We start from the raw sequence: 18,307 nt of genomic DNA, 5'->3' as shown, positions 1-18,307 counted from the left end.
TACTGTTAAATATTTCTATATGATACTGTAAAATGCCTCAACTTTGCGTTTTGGTCTCCAAACTTAAACACATATACACACATTTGATGTCTTACATTGCTGCTTCTTATTTTCAGATAATTATTTAGATAATTATTTATCATATCACAACAGAAATATTATATATTAAATAGGGAGATAACAATACAGGAAAAAGAAAACACTTTTAAAATGGTAACTATTTCAGAAAATTGCTATAATAAAAACTGAGGTTGACAAAGCAACAAAAATGTCATTGTAAGAGGAAGTTGAAGTATCAGATAATAAATACACAGATAAAAATAGCAGATTGTTTTGATAATTGTAGTTGTAGAAAAAGGAGAACTAAAATGAAAATGTAACTAGAAAGTCAATGAGAACATTTATAGGGTGGGAAAAAATTAATGATATCAATTTTGGAGGTAAAACCTACTTAATTTATTGGGATTCTATTGAGAAATACTTCAAAGGGCTAAAGCATGAGGAAAAGGAAACTTCTGAAGTTAAACATAAAATTGGAAATTGAGGATAAACCAAATAGAGGAAATAAAACAGCATCTTATTGGTGGTCGGCATAAACAATTTAGTTACTTGGCAAAATATATTAGAAGTTAATGTCTTTATTAAATAGGTACCTACCAATAATGAAATCCCAAAGCTATTCCAAAAGAAGGGATTTTATCCCACTTCACCCCCTTGCTCTGGGATGTGAGATTGGGGATAACTGGTTTTAGAAACTTTAAGTCACTGGCCCCTGAATCTCCCGCCAAAAAACTTCAGTATTCCCAGTATGCCAAAATAATAAAAGATTAAATGTTTAAAATAACCTTTTATTGGATGTTGAATCCAAAGCTATTCCTAAAGTTTTCATTTTCCTCTACATTCCTACCACTGTCATGGACTGGAAGACTGGGAATAATCGGCTGCAGAAATTTAAACTCATCTGTCCCCAAACCTCCCATCAGACACACCTCGTACTGGTAGCTCTGGGACAGGGTCCCGGTGCCACTAACGTCCACCAGGTGGCCCGGAAAGTGGGCCTCAGGCACCGAGCAGCCACCCACCAAGCCCGCCCTGCTCCTCCTGCACAGCCGCACCGCGATGAACGCCAGCACCGAGAACAGGAACAGCGACGACACCGACGCCAACGCCACCACCAGGTAGACCGTGAGCGGGTCGGCCCGCGCCGGCTCGGCCGCCGCCTCGGGCAGCGGCAGGTAGGGCTGCGAGAAGCCGTCCACCAGCAGCACGTGCAGCGTGACGCTGGCCGACAGCGGCGGCTCGCCATTGTCCTTGACCAGCAGCAGCAGCCTGTGCTTGGCCGCGTCGCGCTCGCTCAGCAGCCGCGCCGTGCGCACCTCGCCGTTGTGCGCCCACACGCCGAACAGCCCGGGCTCCGTGGCCTTGAGCAGCTGGAACGACAGCCAGGCGTTCTGGCCCGAGTCGCCGTCCACCGCCACCACCTTGCTCACCAGGTAGCCGGGCTCGGCCGCCCTGGGCACCAGCTCGGTGCAGGGCGCGGAGCCGTTCTGCAGCGGGTACAGCACGAAGGGCGAGTTGTCGTTGGCGTCCAGCACCTGCACGCGCACCCGCGCCTGGCTGCTCAGCGCGGGGGACCCGCGGTCGGTGGCGCCCACCAGGAACTCGAACGCCTGCAGGGCCTCGTAGTCCAGCGCCCTCAGGGCGAACAGCTGCCCGTTGTCGGCGTTGATGGACACCAGCGAGTCCAGGGGCAGGCCGGGGTCCCGGGGCGGCAGCAGCGAGTAGGTGACCTGGGCGTTGGCGCCCGCGTCTGAGTCCGTGGCGCTGACGCTGCCTATGTGCAGGGCGGGGCTGTTGTTCTCGCGGACGGAGAGGGTGTAGGAGGTTTGGGTGAAGGTCGGGGCGTTGTCGTTGACGTCGGAGACCAGCAGGGTTATGTTGTGCTGGGTTTTCAGTGGGGGTGTCCCCATGTCTGTGACGGTGATGGTGATGTTGTACTGGGCTCTTTCTTCTCTGTCTAGTGCTCTCTTCGTTACCAAGGTGTAAAAGTTCTTGACTGAAGGTTTTAGAAGAAAAGGAAGGCCATCCTGGATGGAACAAATAGTCTTTCCATTATCCCCAGAGTCAGGATCTGAAACACTGAACACAGCAACTACAATCTCAGGTGAGTTCTCTGGGATGGGGCTGGTCAGTGCAGACATGGTCACTTCTGGGGCGTTATCGTTCACATCCACCACCTGCAGGTAAAGAGTGCATTTTCCTGAAAGACCTCCCCCATCTGTGACCTTGATGTCCACTTCATAAGACTGAACTGTTTCAAAATCTACTTGTTTTCTCAGTCGAATTTTTCCTGTCATAGGATTTACCTCCAAAGTTTTGCTAGTATCTTCTGAAGGCTGAAAGAGTGAGTATACTAGTCTTCCATTGACTCCACTATCTAAATCGCTGGCAGAGACGGTGGCAACCAGGGAGCCCACGTTGCTGTTCTCAGGAATGTGCACTTTGTAGAGCAGCTGCTCAAACTCAGGGGCGTTATCGTTGATGTCCACCACTTCAATGCGCACCTGGGCGGTCCCAGACCGGGGCGGAGAGCCGCCATCCTGCGCTGTAAGTGTTAATGCGATTTCAGGCTCCTCCTCCCTATCCAGCTCTTTGTCCAACACCAGCTCCGGGTATTTTCTGCCATCACTGCGATTGTAGGTTAGAACTTGAAAGTGGGGGTTGGGGCTGATTTTATAGTTCTGAACATTGTTCCTTCCTACGTCCAAATCCAGAGCATTATTCAGGGGAAATGCCATTCCTAGGGGACTGTTTTCTGGTATTTTTAGAATCATTTCTCTTTCAGAGAACACAGGAGAATGGTCATTTATGTCTTTCACCCTTAGTTCAGCCTGAAATATCTCCAAGGGATTTTCCATCAGCACTTGGAAATGTAGCACACAGGTCTCCATGGAACCGCATAGCTCCTCTCGGTCTAGTTTCTCATTTATGAGCAAGTCCCCGGTCTGAAGCTTGAGCTGCAAATGCTCTTTCTGCCCCTGAGAAATGATCCGGGCCCCGCGGCGGGACATCTCTGTCAGCTCCAATCCCAAGTCTTTTCCTAGATTTGCCACAAAGAATCCCCTCTCTGTTTCTTCCACTACTGAATAGGGCCCTAAATCGGCGCCCACCCCAGACATGCTCAGCAAAATAAAGCAAATAAGGACTTGCCTTTGTCTCCGATTGCGCATCCATCCACTCTCCATTGCTCTTTCCTGAAAATTTGGTTCACAGGAGCTTCATGGGTGTATGCCCAAGATCCTAGCAGCCTGGTCTTGCCGTCCGGAACAGCAAAACTATGCCGAAAATACAGTTTTTTAAAGAGGTTTCACACTCGCTTTTGCTCTGGCTGAGAAAGCTGTTCGTTAGCTTCCAGGCAGTGTGAAACTGTCTGTATACCGGAGTTACGTAGGCGATTCTATTTTCCATCATTTAACCTGCAGCGCCACCATGCGTTCTCACTGTCTTACATTTTCTGGTTTAACATTGGATACAAGATTCTCCTCATGTACAGAATAAATTGAGTAAATTGTGTTCCATAATATTAAACACTGAATTCTAGTTTCATGTGGCTTTTGTGTGTTCAGAGAGAACTCTGTGTTGTTACACAGGAGAAGTACAAAGAGCAAATTGTCACATCACTGTTTAAAGTTGTTGAAGAATAATGATTAAATAAAATAATTTAATTAACATTAAGCTAAAAATGACATACATTTTGGAACAATTTTTTCCAAAATGACATTGGGACAGTGTCACAAGTACATATTTTTCTTGGTACATATTATAGAATTACAAGTGAGTGGACACTGCGAAATTGCAATCAGTGGTGGTTCTAAAGAGAGTGTTGAACCAATACCTTGTCAAAGAGTAGATTGCATCTTCCTCTTCCCAACACCTAAGCCCGAAAACTGTGAGGTGTTGCAGTTTTCAGGTTAATGGAAAATTATTTTCCGAATAAGAAGGTCTCAAGGTTGTGCCTTGCTAAGCTTTTGGATCCCTTTAAAAAAAATTATCGTGATACAAATAATTTTGTTTTATTCTTTTAAAAACATCTTTAATGAGACATAATTCACATACTATACATTTATTTATAGTGTTTAATTCACTGGCTTTTAATATAGTCACAGAATAAGGGATCCATCACCATAGTCAATGTTAGAACATTTTCATTACTCCAGAAACCCCATACTCTTCAGCTATGTCACCCCCTTACTCTCCCATTCCTCATGCTCCAGGCCCTAACCAACCACCAATTTACTTTCTGACTTCCCTCTTCTGGACGTCCGTATGAGTGGATAAAGCAATATATGGACTTGTGTGGCTGGCTTCTTTGACTTAGCACGTTTTCAAGGTTCATCCAGGTGTGGCATGTGTCAGCACTTCACTCGTTTTGTGGCGAGATAATATCCCACTGTATAGATATATCACATTTTAATTATCCATTCTTTTGTTGATAGACATTTGAGTTTTCCCACCTTTTGAAAATTATAATGCTGCTATAGACATTCATATACAAATGTTTGTGTGGACATATTTTCATTTCTTTAGGAGTAGAATTGCTAGCTCATATAATGTCTCTTATGTTTAATTTGTTATTCATTTTTAAAGATTTTATTTATTTTTAGAGAGAGGGGAAAGGAGAGAGAAAGAGAGGGAGAGACACATCAGTGTGTGGTGGCCTCTCACACGTCCCCAACAGGAGACCATGCCCACAACCCAGGCGTGTGACTGGGAATCAAACCGGCGACCCCTTGCTTCACGGGCCAGTGCTCAATCCACCGAGCCACACCAGCCAGGGCTCTATGTTTAATTTTTAAAAACATTTTATTTATTTTTAGAGAGAGGAGAAGGGAGAGGGGAAGGGAGGGAGAAAGAGAGGGAAAGAAACATCAATGTGCGAGAGATACATCAATCAGTTGCTTCTCGCATGCCCCCAACCAGGGACCTGGTCCTCAACCCAGGCTTGTGCCTTGACTGGGAATCGAACCAGTGATCTTTCATCTTTTGGTTCACAGGCCAATGCTCAATCCACCAAGCCACAACAGCCAGGACATAATGTTTCTGTGTTTATTTGAAGAACTGCCAGATTGTTTTCCAAACCAGCTGCATCATTTTACATTCCCACCAGCAGTGAACCAGTATTTTAGTTTTTCCTCATTCTCCCAACACGTGCTGTTGTCCGACATTTTGGTCCCAGCCATCCTCCTGGACAGTTTTGATTTGCATTTCTCTGATGAGTAATGTTGTTAAGCGTCTTTTCCTGTGTTATTGGCCATTTGTAGATCTTCCTTGGGAGAATGTCTTTTCAGATCTTCACCCTTCTTAAACTGGGTTATTTGTCTTTTTATAATCGACAAAGAGTTCTTTTTAAGAGTTCTTTATATGTCAAGGCTCTTATCAGATTTGTATTCTTTTATTCAGTTTTTCCATGTCTAATATTTGAATTCAGTTTCAGTGGAGACTTATGATATCTTTATCCATTCAGTGTTTTGTTAATGATTTGTAAAGTTTGGTAATTACCTTGTCTGGAGTTAAACATCTAATCAATGAGGCCTAAACTCCTGGCATGAAGACCATTATGCGCCTTGCATTGGCCACAAGTGGTGCTACTAGACTGGGTAACTTTCTTCCAAGCAGCCAACCTGTGGTAAGCAGAGTATTGGCCACCCATCCAAAGATTTCCACACTCTGATTCCCAAAATATGTACATATGTTATAATACATAGCAAAAGAGACTTCCCAGATATAAGTAAGTTGAAATCCTTCTAAAGGGAAGGTCATCATGGATTATCAGGGTGGGATAGAACTTGTCAAAGGGAAATGTGACTGCAAAAGAATAGTATCAGAGATAGGATGGGGCTGCTTTGAAAATGGAATAGTGGGGCCATGAGTCAATGATGAACGCAGCATCTAGAAAGTAGGGAAGACAAAAAAATGGATTCTTCTCTAGAGCCACCAGAACGGCATGCATTCCTGTTGACACCTTGACTTTAGCCTAGTAACCCCCATATTTGAGATCTGATCTATAGAACTATAAGGTAATACATTTGATTGTCTTAAGCAACTGTGTTTGTAATAATCTTTTATAGCAGCAATAGAAACCTAGTACATAACATAAGCACAGATTCTCATGCACCTGGCAGCCGAGTCAACAAAAATTCATCAATCCACAAGAATAGTGTGATAACAACAAATGCCGAAGAAGGTCTGATTCAGTTCTGGTGAACCATTCTTTCAGGATAAAGCTGCTTATGACACGTGACATCTTTTTTCAGCATACTTTTTAAGAAGAGTTGCCAAAGACATGTGTTTAATTTAAACAGAAAATAACTGGAACCTGCCACTTTGTCTTATTAAATTTACAGAATATCTAAATTAGTTAATGGTAAAAATTTCTCCACAACATTGCCTATACTTTCCTGAAATTATTTCATTTAGGATCAACACCAGAATACAACTACTTTAAAACAAATGGCATGCTAAAATGAATACAGCATATTTAGTTTGAATAAGGGACTTACAAAGATGTATACAATAAAACAAACTTTAAGTTTCCAAATAAAATGAAAAATATATTTTAAGGATGACAGAAAAATACTGATGGGATAATATAAGAAATTCAAGAGATACAACCATAGGAATTTCTACTCCCTATTCAAGACATTCATGTCTGCAATAATAAATGTGATATGTTGAGAATGTACAGGCAGCTATTTGGGCCAATTCATTTATGATAGAGACCAGTTGTGGTCCCTGACCTAGCTAACTAGTTGAGACAGTCAGTGCTTCTATGAGAACTGCGAGTTTATTTGAGCAGAGTAGTGTGGCTATTGATTTAGAAACAAATACAAACTATAGTCCAAAATTTACATTTCTGCATCAGAGTCCAGTCCATGAGAGAGATGGACTTCATTGCCTTGGTCAGGAAGACAATGCTCCCAGTCAGTGCCCGCCATCACGGCACAGGGGTTGAGGACTGGGGCGCTCAGTTCAAGTGCGCCTACAGTACTTTTCCAATTTTCCCTTTTACTGCTCAGAATCGTGAGCAGGCTGCTTAATCGTGCTTAGCTTCAGTCTCTTACACGTAAAAGAGGGAACAATATGCCTACTCTCTTAAGGTTTGGCAGAGGATTAAAAAGGCAATTAATGTCAAGCACTCGGTACACTACCTTTAACTAAATTAGAAATCAAGAAATAAAAGCTTAAAACAGATCAGGTGGCTCACACTATGCAGTTAAGATCTGTGCATTTTACTTATCTGATATGTTAATGAAAAAATTAATGTTAAAGCATTAGGATTGATGCTTAAATGATGGTAGCTTAAATGAGATAGAAGCTCCTTTATTTCTTAAGTAAAAAAGGTTCAGAAGCAGGCAATCCAGAGATGACACTGTGATCATCAGGGACCTTTGTATCCTTAAAGTTTATTCTGTATCGACTGCCTTCATCTGCTATTTCCATTCTCACTGTCGCCTTATGCCAGCAGCTCTCATCGTGTTCCTACCATGATTTACACATTCTAAGCAACAAGGACTAGTTAGAAAAGGATAAAAATGGACCCCTTCCTAGATGAGTCATCTCCCCTTAAACAGCTCTGTTGGAAGTCTTCCACAACATCAGTATGTACATCTCATTGACTAAAACCTGGTCAAATGCTCCATTCTAGCTGCCAAGGAGGTTGGCAAAATGCATTTTTTGAATAAGCCCAGTAATGTCCTAAGTGCAGTTAGAAAGTAGACAAGATGAATGGGCACTGGCTGGTCACTGCATTTTTCTGTCACAGGTTATCCATATTTCTCGTATTTCTCAAATGGGAAAAGCCAATTTCATGGCTATGCTACTTCAATTCACTAGATAAACACTGTGTAGGTTTCCCCCACCTTTGAACATCAATGAAACTAAATGGAAAGTAATTAAAAAACTAAATTAAAACTAACACTAATATACTAATGAAAAGAAACATGATTACTAAAAAAAATTTTGAGAGAAAACAGCATCAAAGACAAGTACTAGGAGATCAGAATAAAGCAAGAACCAAATCCTCACGGTGCAGGTTCTCCTGCCTTCCTGGTTTGGCAGCCCTACACGTGTTCGTGTGTTTCTGCTTTTACATACCTTATAAGTTTCAAAACTAATAAACTGAAAGTCTCAGGAAAACACAATCAACTATACAGAATTAACTTCTCACTGTTTCCCCCTAACGCATTCGTAAGCTATTCCAGAACACAGGTTTGTACAACTATGGACTTCACCAGTCTTTTAAGAGGCAACATTTAGGACCATTTATCTTTTACAGTAATGAAGAAAAGATACCATTCTTTACAACAAAGGAATAATATTTTTAAAATTGTAAGGAAGCTTAGTGTGATTTAAAAATTCATAATAGGTTGCCAGAAAACCATCACCACGAACTTACCAATTTTAAATATTTGGAATAAGATAAACAATTATTGTCACTGAATACTAAAATTAAAGTCATTCCTAAAATTGGGGTTTTCTTCTATTTCTGGTCCAGGGTAATGGCCCTGAGAATTAGGCAACATAGGCTTCAGAAACTTGAACTCGCTGGTCCCTGAGCCTCCGGTCAGACACACCTCGTACTGGTAGCTCTGGGACAGGGTCCCGGTGCCACTAACGTCCACCAGGTGGCCCAGAAAGTGGGCCTCAGGCACCGAGCAGCCACCCACCAAGCCCGCCCTGCTCCTCCTGCACAGCCGCACCGCGATGAACGCCAGCACCGAGAACAGGAACAGCGACGACACCGACGCCAACGCCACCACCAGGTAGACCGTGAGCGGGTCGGCCCGCGCCGGCTCGGCCGCCGCCTCGGGCAGCGGCAGGTAGGGCTGCGAGAAGCCGTCCACCAGCAGCACGTGCAGCGTGACGCTGGCCGACAGCGGCGGCTCGCCATTGTCCTTGACCAGCAGCAGCAGCCTGTGCTTGGCCGCGTCGCGCTCGCTCAGCAGCCGCGCCGTGCGCACCTCGCCGTTGTGCGCCCACACGCCGAACAGCCCGGGCTCCGTGGCCTTGAGCAGCTGGAACGACAGCCAGGCGTTCTGGCCCGAGTCGCCGTCCACCGCCACCACCTTGCTCACCAGGTAGCCGGGCTCGGCCGCCCTGGGCACCAGCTCGGTGCAGGGCGCGGAGCCGTTCTGCAGCGGGTACAGCACGAAGGGCGAGTTGTCGTTGGCGTCCAGCACCTGCACGCGCACCCGCGCCTGGCTGCTCAGCGCCGGGGACCCGCGGTCGGTGGCGCCCACCAGGAACTCGAACGCCTGCAGGGCCTCGTAGTCCAGCGCCCTCAGGGCGAACAGCTGCCCGTTGTCGGCGTTGATGGACACCAGCGAGTCCAGGGGCAGGCCGGGGTCCCGGGGCGGCAGCAGCGAGTAGGTGACCTGGGCGTTGGCGCCCGCGTCCGAGTCCGTGGCGCTGACGCTGCCTATGTGCAGGGCGGGGCTGTTGTTCTCGTGGACGGAGAGGGTGTAGGAGGTTTGGGTGAAGGTCGGGGCGTTGTCGTTGACGTCGGAGACCAGCACGGTGATGTTGTGCTGGGTTTTCAGTGGGGGTGTCCCCATGTCTGTGACGGTGATGGTGATGTTGTACTCGGCTGTGGTCTCTCTGTCAAGTGGTGTCTCTGTAACTAGGGTGAAGAAGTTTTCCAAAGAAGATTTTAGGAAAAAGGGTAGATCATCCTGAATGGAGCAACTTATTTTTCCATTTTCTTCCGAATCAAGATCCGAAACACTGAAAACTGCAACCACAGTCTCAGGAGAATTCTCAGGTATCTGCCTGGTAAGCGCGGACATGGTGAGCTCTGGGGCATTGTCGTTGACATCCATGACCTGAATCAGAACACTGCATTTTCCTGACAAGCTTCCAGCATCTTTGGCCTCAATATTGACCTCGTAGGCCTGAATTGCTTCGAAATCAAGTGGTGTTTTCAGTCGAATGTCTCCTGTCATGGGGTTGAGCTCAAAGGTTTTTCTAATCTCTTCTGAAGCCTGGAAAAGTGAATAGGAAATCTCTCCATTGGCTCCTATGTCTACATCCGTAGCAGAGACTTTGGCAATCAGGAAGCCTATGGGACTGTCCTCAGGGATCTGTACCCTATAGAAAGGCTGCTCAAATTCAGGGGCGTTATCATTGATGTCCACGACTTCAACGTAGACCTGAGCAGTGCCAGACAGGGGTGGTGAGCCACCATCCAGCGCTGTGAGGGTTAACCTGAGCTCAGGTTCCTCCTCACGATCCAGTGCTTTGTCCAGCACGAGCTGGGGATATTTCCTGCCATCGCTGCGTTCAAGAGTGAGGACCCGAAAATAGGAGTTGGGACTGAGTATGTAGTTCTTAATATTATTTTGGCCTACATCTAGGTCCTGAGCGTTCTTCAGCGGAAATGCTGTCCCAGGAGGACTGCTTTCTGATATTTTTAGCACCATATCACTTTCCACGAACACCGGAGCATGGTCATTTACGTCTATTACTTGTAGCTCAGCTTGAAAAAACTCTAAGGGATTCGTTAGCAACACTTGGAAACGCAGTACACAGGGCTCTGTGTGACCACACAATTCCTCGCGGTCCAGTTTCTCATTTAGCAACAAATCCCCGGTCACTTGATCGAGCTGCAAATGCAGTTTGTTCCCTTTGGAAATGACCCTAGCCCCCCGCCTGGAGAGTTCCTTCTGCCCTAGACCCAGGTCTTTTGATAAGTTGGTTACAAAAGAGTTCCCCTCAGTTTCCTCCACCACGGAATAGCGCCTAGGCCGAGCGCCCGCCAGAGATAAGCCCAAGAAGAGAAAGAAGAAAAGGACTTGCCTTTGTCTGCGAACGAGCTTCCTGCCGGCCTCCATTGTTCTTGCTTGGTGCAGCCTCTAGCAATGCTGGTTCTGCTGAGCTATGAAGAACTCGGTATCTGAGACCGTGATTATTGCACAGGATACCTCAGAAATATTCCAGTGAGCAGTTCTTTTTGGAGGACCCAGTCCTTCTGTGACACCCTAGCTTCCTGAGGGTTTCCAGGCTCTGCTGGTGAGTTTTGCATGTTAATGGAGCCCCAGTAGCGGTTCCGGTTTGTACCTTCTTATCCTGCAGCGCCACCACGCGTCCTTACAGGATCTTACATTTTTCCGTGATGAAAACGGATGCACTATTTCTAACCTAGCCTGTATTGTACAGGTTGTAACACTAACCTTACTATCGCTGGACCTTACGGGTGCAGACAATAGTCTGAGGTCCACACAAGAGAAATGATATTAGTAGGAGCCTTTTAGCTTTAGTAATGATAACTGAGATTGGAACAAAAAGAAAATATTTTTGTCACAGCCTGGTCGAGAAGAAATATATGCAGAAAAGTTTTAAATATGTAATTGGAGTAACATCGAATGCTTTCAGAATACTCTTTTATTGCCATGGACTATGGGAATAATTAGTAGCTATCTATGAACCTTGGAAAAATTATTTAACCTCTGCCTTAGTTTTCTCATCTGCAAGATAGAGATTATAATGGTACCTACTACCTCGGGCTGCTGTGAGTTCCCCCCATACAAATGAGGACACTGAGGCAGAGACAGATTAACCTTTGAGACACACACGCAAACCAGGCATGTAATGTGATGCCACCAGGTAGCTGAGTTTGCATGAGTCCATTGCCATGACTAGAAAAACACCCAATATTTGCGTGGTGGAATAGTGCGTGAGCAGAATTAGCTCAGATGGAAGTTTCCGTGTTAAATGGTGACATGAGGAAGGGCTGGAGAGTCTGCCTAACAGAGGTATAGTCTGCGATAGCAGCGGTGATTCTGGATTCAGAAGGATTCCTGTATTTGTTAACTCCTCTTCTTTCAGTGCCAATCTTTAAAAAAACTTTTATTTTGAAAAAATTCAAACCCCATACAGAAGGAGAATAATATGATGGACCCACAGGAACTCATAACTAGCTTCAACAATTATAAATATTTTTTCAAAAATTGTATATATCGCTAACATTCTCATATCCCAAACAAACTAAATTTTTGCCTATAAATATTTCATTATACACTTCTAATGTTTAATGACCTAAACAACAACTACAAAGCGATACCATACCTAAGAAACTATGCTAATATTATTGGCTTCAGACACATGGCAAGACCCCAACAGCAGTGTATATATGCATCTATGTTCAGTTTTTCTCCAATTCTTTCACAGTTGTTTAAATCAAGATCCAGACAAGATTCACAACACATTACTCTTTTTTCATTGCAGAAGTTTTCCTCCTCTCCTTTCCCATGTCATTCATTTGCTTTTTAAAAAACTGGATAATTTTATCCTGACAATACGAAAACAATGTAAAATTCTACCACTCTGGGGTTTTTCTTGTTCTTAGATTATATCCTGTTAGTAATGCACAGTAATAATACTATCTTAAAAGTCACCTGTAATTTATAACACATTCAATACAGCTGTGTGAAAATTATCTGGAGAATGTTTAAGAGAAAGCAGTTATGGATTATGATAACAAACACAGCTTCTCCTTAACTCCCCAGCATCTCTAAACAATTTAATTGTAATTTGTTTTTTTGATATTACATATTCAAAACGATTCTTTTTCTTATACTTTCCTGATTCAGCACTGTGGCATATTGAATTAGAAGCTTTAAAAACAAACTTTTAAATTAAAGGAGGAAAATGTGTTTTAAAAGGTAGGTAAGGACTACTGTAGAAACATTACTACAATGTGAGGAAATCAATAAACTAATTAAGAAACCAAAATTATGTGATATTTCTATTCAGGGTCATTAATCTTTTCTGGGAAATGGTCATATGTTGAGACAAGGAAAAAACACAAATTGATCTTTCCATTTTTTAAACTTGAGATTTGGTCAGGCCAGAGCTTTAACAATAATAATTAAATAATTACTTCAGAAAAGCTGGATTATTAATTTAGAAGAGTATAAAATGTGAGGCCAACAAATACATTATTATTTCCAAATATAGAAAAAGATTGAACACCTGGTTAGTATAGCTGAGAGGACTGAGTGTGGGCTGCAAATCACAGGGGCGCTGGGCGATTCCCAGTCAGTGCGCATGCCGGGGTTGCAGGCCAGGTTCCCAGTGGGGGGCCACTGGGGACCACATGAAAGGCAACCACACGTTGATGTTTCTCTCCCTTCCTTCCCTCTCTCTAAAAATAAATAAATAAAATCTAAAAAAAGGAAAAAGATTGAACAGAAATATAAGTGAGGAAAAGGTTGCTTCTCTCTAATTGTGGAGAAACTTGCAATGTGATATCTAATGACAGGAAAGAGAGTACAGCGTCATAGCAAGATCCCAACAGCAGAGAGATTTAGAAAAGATACTTAGTTCTCCCGTGTATTAGTAGATGGCCTCAGTGAATTTACTGAGCCTCTATTTGCTTATTTCAAAAATACTTCTCATAGGTTTATTTCTAAGACTAAAAGTGTTAAAATAGTGTATGATGTCCAGTAAGTACTTTTCAAAAAACTTTAAAACATACTGTGTAATCTGTGCTTCTAAAACTTAGGGAAGGTATACAGCTACAGCACTGAAATCAAACAAGAAAATAAAAAAGCAGTAGAGTTCAAAGACGATGAGCATTGATTTACAACATCTCAAACAAGGTTTGTCACTTAATAGACTGCGCACAATGCATAATTGCTAGAGATAAAATAGACACATATATTCCACGTTTTGTGGAGGTTTCTTAGGGCTAAAGTTGTATCCATTTCTGTGTAAATTTATTCTGTGACCTTCTTTAAGAATACTTCAAATAATGTGAAAGCACTCCTCTACATGCAATAGAGGATACATTTCTTAGGTATGTATTCATAGACACAATACATTTATTTTTCATTCTTTATCAGAAACCTAAATCACTCTGAAACACAGGATATTCTTCCACTTCCCTCCCTGTGCTCTGGAACTGCATATTAGAAATAATTGGCTTCAGGAACTTGAATTCGTTAGTGGTCCCCGAGCCTCCCTTCAGACACACCTCATACTGGTAGCTCTGGCACAGGGTCCCGGTACCGCTGACGTCCACCAGGTGGCCCGGAAACGGGGCGTCAGGCACCGAGCAACCACCCACCAAGCCAGCCCTGCTCCTCCTGCACAGCCGCACCGCGATGAACGCCAGCACCGAGAACAGGAACAGCGACGACACCGACGCCAACGCCACCACCAGGTAGACCGTGAGCGGGTCGGCCCGCGCCGGCTCGGCCGCCGCCTCGGGCAGCGGCAGGTAGGGCTGCGAGAAGCCGTCCACCAGCAGCACGTGCAGCGTGACGCTGGCCGACAGCGGCGGCTCGCCATTGTCCTTGACCAGCAGCAGCAGCCTGTGCTTGGCCGCGTCGCGCTCGCTCAGCAGCCACGCCGTGCGCACCTCGCCGTTGTGCGCCCACACGCCGAACAGCCCGGGCTCCGTGGCCTTGAGCAGCTGGAACGACAGCCAGGCGTTCTGGCCCGAGTCGCCGTCCACCGCCACCACCTTGCTCACCAGGTAGCCGGGCTCGGCCGCCCTGGGCACCAGCTCGGTGCAGGGCGCGGAGCCGTTCTGCAGCGGGTACAGCACGAAGGGCGAGTTGTCGTTGGCGTCCAGCACCTGCACGCGCACCCGCGCCTGGCTGCTCAGCGCCGGGGACCCGCGGTCGGTGGCGCCCACCAGGAACTCGAACGCCTGCAGGGCCTCGTAGTCCAGCGCCCTCAGGGCGAACAGCTGCCCGTTGTCGGCGTTGATGGACACCAGCGAGTCCAGGGGCAGGCCGGGGTCCCGGGGCGGCAGCAGCGAGTAGGTGACCTGGGCGTTGGCGCCCGCGTCCGAGTCCGTGGCGCTGACGCTGCCTATGTGCAGGGCGGGGCTGTTGTTCTCGCGGACGGAGAGGGTGTAGGAGGTTTGGGTGAAGGTCGGGGCGTTGTCGTTGACGTCGGAGACCAGCACGGTGACGTTGTGCTGGGTTTTCAGTGGGGGTGTCCCCATGTCTGTGACGGTGATGGTGATGTTGTACTCGGCCCGGCTCTCTCTGTCCAGCGGTCTCTCTGTCACCAGGGTGTAGAAATTCTCTACTGATGGCTTCAGAAGGAAGGGGAGGTCCTGTTGGATGGAGCACACCATCTTTGCATTGTTACCTGAATCTTTGTCTCTAACCCTAAAAACAGCTACGATGGTCTCGGCTGAGTTTTCCGCCACCGAGGGAACGAGCGAGGAGAGGAGCAGCTCCGGCGCGTTATCGTTCACGTCCGTTACGTCCACCACCACCGAGCATTTTCCAGAAAGCCCTCCGCCGTCCTGGGCCTGAATAGTCAATGTGTAATTTTGCGTTTCCTCATAGTTTAATTCGGTTTTAAGATGGAGACGGCCAGATGTTGGATTGATTTGAAACGTTTTGAGAATTCTTTCAGTGGCATAAAAAAATGCATAAACGACCTCTCCATTACTCCCGGCGTCTAAATCTCTAGCGGACACGGCCGCCACCAGGGAGCCCACGGGGCTGTTCTCCGGCACCTGCACCTTGTAGAGCGGCTGTGCAAATTCAGGGGCGTTGTCATTTGTGTCCACGACTAGGATCCGTACCCGGGCCGTGCCGGAGCGGGCCGGAGAGCCGCCGTCCACGGCGGTAAGGGTTAAACTGAGCTCAGGCAGCTCCTCGCGGTCTAGCGCTCGATCCAGTACTAACTCGGGATAGAGATTCCCTTCCCCTCGGTCGTGCACATTAATATGGAAATGGCTGTTAGCGCTGATGGTGTAGTTTCTCAAGTTGTTGGTTCCGACATCCGAATCCTGTGCCCTTTCTAGGAGAAATGCCGCCCCTGGGGCGGTGCTTTCTAATATTTTCAAGGGAATCTCGCTCTCTAGAAACACTGGAGAATGATCGTTGATGTCTCTGACCCATAACTCAGCACGGAAAATCTGAAACGGCTTTTCCAGTAACACCTGGAAAGGCAGCACGCAGGGCTCCGTGGGGCCGCACAGCTCCTCCCGGTCCAATTTCTCACTTAGCAGTAAGTCACCAGTAAGCGGATTGAGCAGTACAAGCCCTGTGTTCTGGTCTGAAATGATTCTGGATCCCCGAGCTGCCAGTTCCCCCACCCCCAACCTCAGGTCATTTGCTAGGTTGGCCAGAAAGGTGCCTCCCTCGGTTTCCTCGGCCACAAAATAGCGGAGCGGTTCCGCGCCAGCCCTGGACACCCCCAGAAACACACAAAGCAGCAGCACTTGCCTTTTCCGCGCCGCGCGCTGCGCTCTGGCCTCCATGCCTCCTTTCACCAGCCTTCCGAAACCAGTGTCACTCGGCCCCGCGCAGCTTTCCCAGACGGCAGCAACCTAACGCTTAGAAATGAGCTGTAACAGCAATGCTTGTGGGGCGGGAGCCCCACTCTTCCACAGCTCCGGTTGCCACGGGTTCCTTTCCTGTACCTTTCTGACTCGCCAGCTTTTCTCTGAGCCCTGGAATCTGCAACATCCTTTGTGAGTCTTTCCCCTCTTTTTAGGCAGCAGCGCCACCTTGCGGTTTGTGGATGTCATTCCCGTTTTCAAGAATAGAACAAAAAGATGGTGGATTGAAAGAAGAGCAGCTGGCGTGGTTTTAAGTCCCCCAGGGTCTTTGAGGTTCCGTTCCATCTTTTTCCTCAAACGGTCACAGTAATGCCAGTGAGTGCTTATGTCGTCCGCCCCTCTTATAGTCTGAGTTCATAGAAAAATAAATATGTTGTTTTTCTTAATCTAGGGGCATGACATTAAACTCTGAATCCCCATCAGCAGTAAAACCTAGGAAAACCTCCTGCTTTTAAAACTGAGAGCAAAGACTATGTAAGAAAATGAAGCCCTCATCAAGAAGTCTACCTCTGTTTGTTAACAGCCTCACAATAATGAGTTCATACTGCAGAGTGAAGGCCCTTTTCTGTTTCTCGTGAATTAAATAATCCTTCTGGTTTCAAGGTGTTCACTCTTTAACCACGATATTTTCTGGAACACATTCTGTTCCCCAACCTTCATCCTTCACCCACTTTAAGTAACAATATAACTTAAATTATTGTTGACATATAATTTCAATGGCCAGCATTTCCATGGGTATGCAATGAATACTCTTAAAATTAACGATAGCAACTAGATCATTCCTAGCTTTGTGGAATTGCTCCCAGCATTTCAATTTTAGCTATGATGATTGATCTCGATTTGGGGTAAATGCTCCTTGTTTGGATCAAGAAAGTCTTCTTTTTCTTTATTCTTTCATATTTTAAAGTAATTTTGATGTGTTGAAATTGTACCTTTATTCTTTAGCTTCTTAATTCTTGAGTTCTCGATATGATGATAGTTAACTATGACACATAATTGTTTTAATGCAAAGATGGATTTGATGTGTCAACGTTCTTTTAGCATTTTCCTGGCCCATGTGGCTCTGTGTATGCACGTGTGTGTTTAATGTCTATGGTTTTGGTGTTAAACTATCCAGCCTCATAGAATGGGTCTGGAAGGTTTTCATCTATTTCTATACAGCATAGCTTTTATGTTTAATCATCTATTTTTGCATGCTTAATTACAACTTGCCTTTTAAATGGGTTGGGTTTGGTGGTTTTGCTCATGGTGAATCTGTGACTCTTTTCCATTTTACCTTGGTTATTGATCTATACAGGTTTTGTTTTCTTTGAAAGTTATTTGTATTTTATTTTAAAAGACCATTCATTTAAAAACCACTTAACAAATTTATTATGTTTTCATTATATTATATATCTTTAGCTGTATCTCTGTTCTTATTAGTAATATTTATTATTTTACCTCCTTTTTATTCTTAGGGAGATTGGCAAGAGCTGTATTTTACTTATTTTTTAAAACACATTAAAAATATATAACTTTGGTTCAAAATCAAATAATACTAAGAGGCTTATAATAAAATGCAATAATTTTCTGCTCATTCCCTCCTCAGTTCCCTAGTTTCTTTTCCAATAGGCAGCCATTTTAAACTCTTTTTTTGATGTCTTCTGCTATTAATCTGTATTCTGCTGTATCTTGATTAATTCATTTTAGACATTACCAGTTGCTCTTTATTATGTTAAGTTCAGTTTTACCTCCTATACACCTCCAAAGACCTTAATACCTTCCTTCACTCTCAGTATCATTGAGAACATTGTTGTGTACTAATTATATTTTTTCTCACTTTTTTCTTGGTTAATAATTGCTTTACTTTTTAATTCACTTTGCTTTCTTTAGCTATATCCCACACTCCCTATTGCCTCTCAGTACAGTTTTCCACATGGTCATTCCAATGTCTCCTGA

The 18,307-nt window shown here is 45.0% G+C and overlaps 3 protein-coding genes across 3 annotated transcripts; all 3 read right to left on the bottom strand.

Annotated features, from left to right (window-relative positions):
* Positions 1-458: 458 nt before the first annotated feature.
* LOC112318099 (protocadherin beta-16-like) lies at positions 459-5,488 on the bottom strand. The gene has a single exon (XM_024575157.4). It carries the CDS (start codon positions 3,243-3,245, stop codon positions 849-851), a length of 2,397 nt encoding a protein of 798 aa, XP_024430925.2. The 5' UTR covers positions 3,246-5,488; the 3' UTR covers positions 459-848.
* A 2,538-nt stretch (positions 5,489-8,026) lies between these two features.
* Positions 8,027-11,172, bottom strand: LOC128779465 (protocadherin beta-8-like). The gene has a single exon (XM_053913352.1). The coding sequence runs from the start codon at positions 10,887-10,889 to the stop codon at positions 8,493-8,495; it is 2,397 nt and encodes a 798-aa protein (XP_053769327.1). The 5' UTR covers positions 10,890-11,172; the 3' UTR covers positions 8,027-8,492.
* A 2,698-nt stretch (positions 11,173-13,870) lies between these two features.
* On the bottom strand, positions 13,871-16,506 carry LOC128779464 (protocadherin beta-7-like). The gene has a single exon (XM_053913351.1). The coding sequence runs from the start codon at positions 16,286-16,288 to the stop codon at positions 13,898-13,900; it is 2,391 nt and encodes a 796-aa protein (XP_053769326.1). The 5' UTR covers positions 16,289-16,506; the 3' UTR covers positions 13,871-13,897.
* Positions 16,507-18,307: the final 1,801 nt, after the last annotated feature.

Source organism: Desmodus rotundus, chromosome 10 (genome assembly GCF_022682495.2).
Source record: "Desmodus rotundus isolate HL8 chromosome 10, HLdesRot8A.1, whole genome shotgun sequence".
Lineage (NCBI taxonomy): Eukaryota > Metazoa > Chordata > Mammalia > Chiroptera > Phyllostomidae > Desmodus > Desmodus rotundus.
The sequence above is the reverse complement of the archived record's forward strand: the minus strand, read 5'-3'. Positions and strand labels throughout refer to the sequence as shown.

Excerpts from the sequence above, each read along its gene's own strand:
- LOC128779465 (XM_053913352.1), bottom strand. The coding sequence starts at position 10,889 with ATGGAGGCCGGCAGGAAGCTCGTTCGCAGACAAAGGCAAGTCCTTTTC.
- LOC128779464 (XM_053913351.1), bottom strand. The coding sequence starts at position 16,288 with ATGGAGGCCAGAGCGCAGCGCGCGGCGCGGAAAAGGCAAGTGCTGCTG.
- LOC112318099 (XM_024575157.4), bottom strand. The coding sequence starts at position 3,245 with ATGGAGAGTGGATGGATGCGCAATCGGAGACAAAGGCAAGTCCTTATT.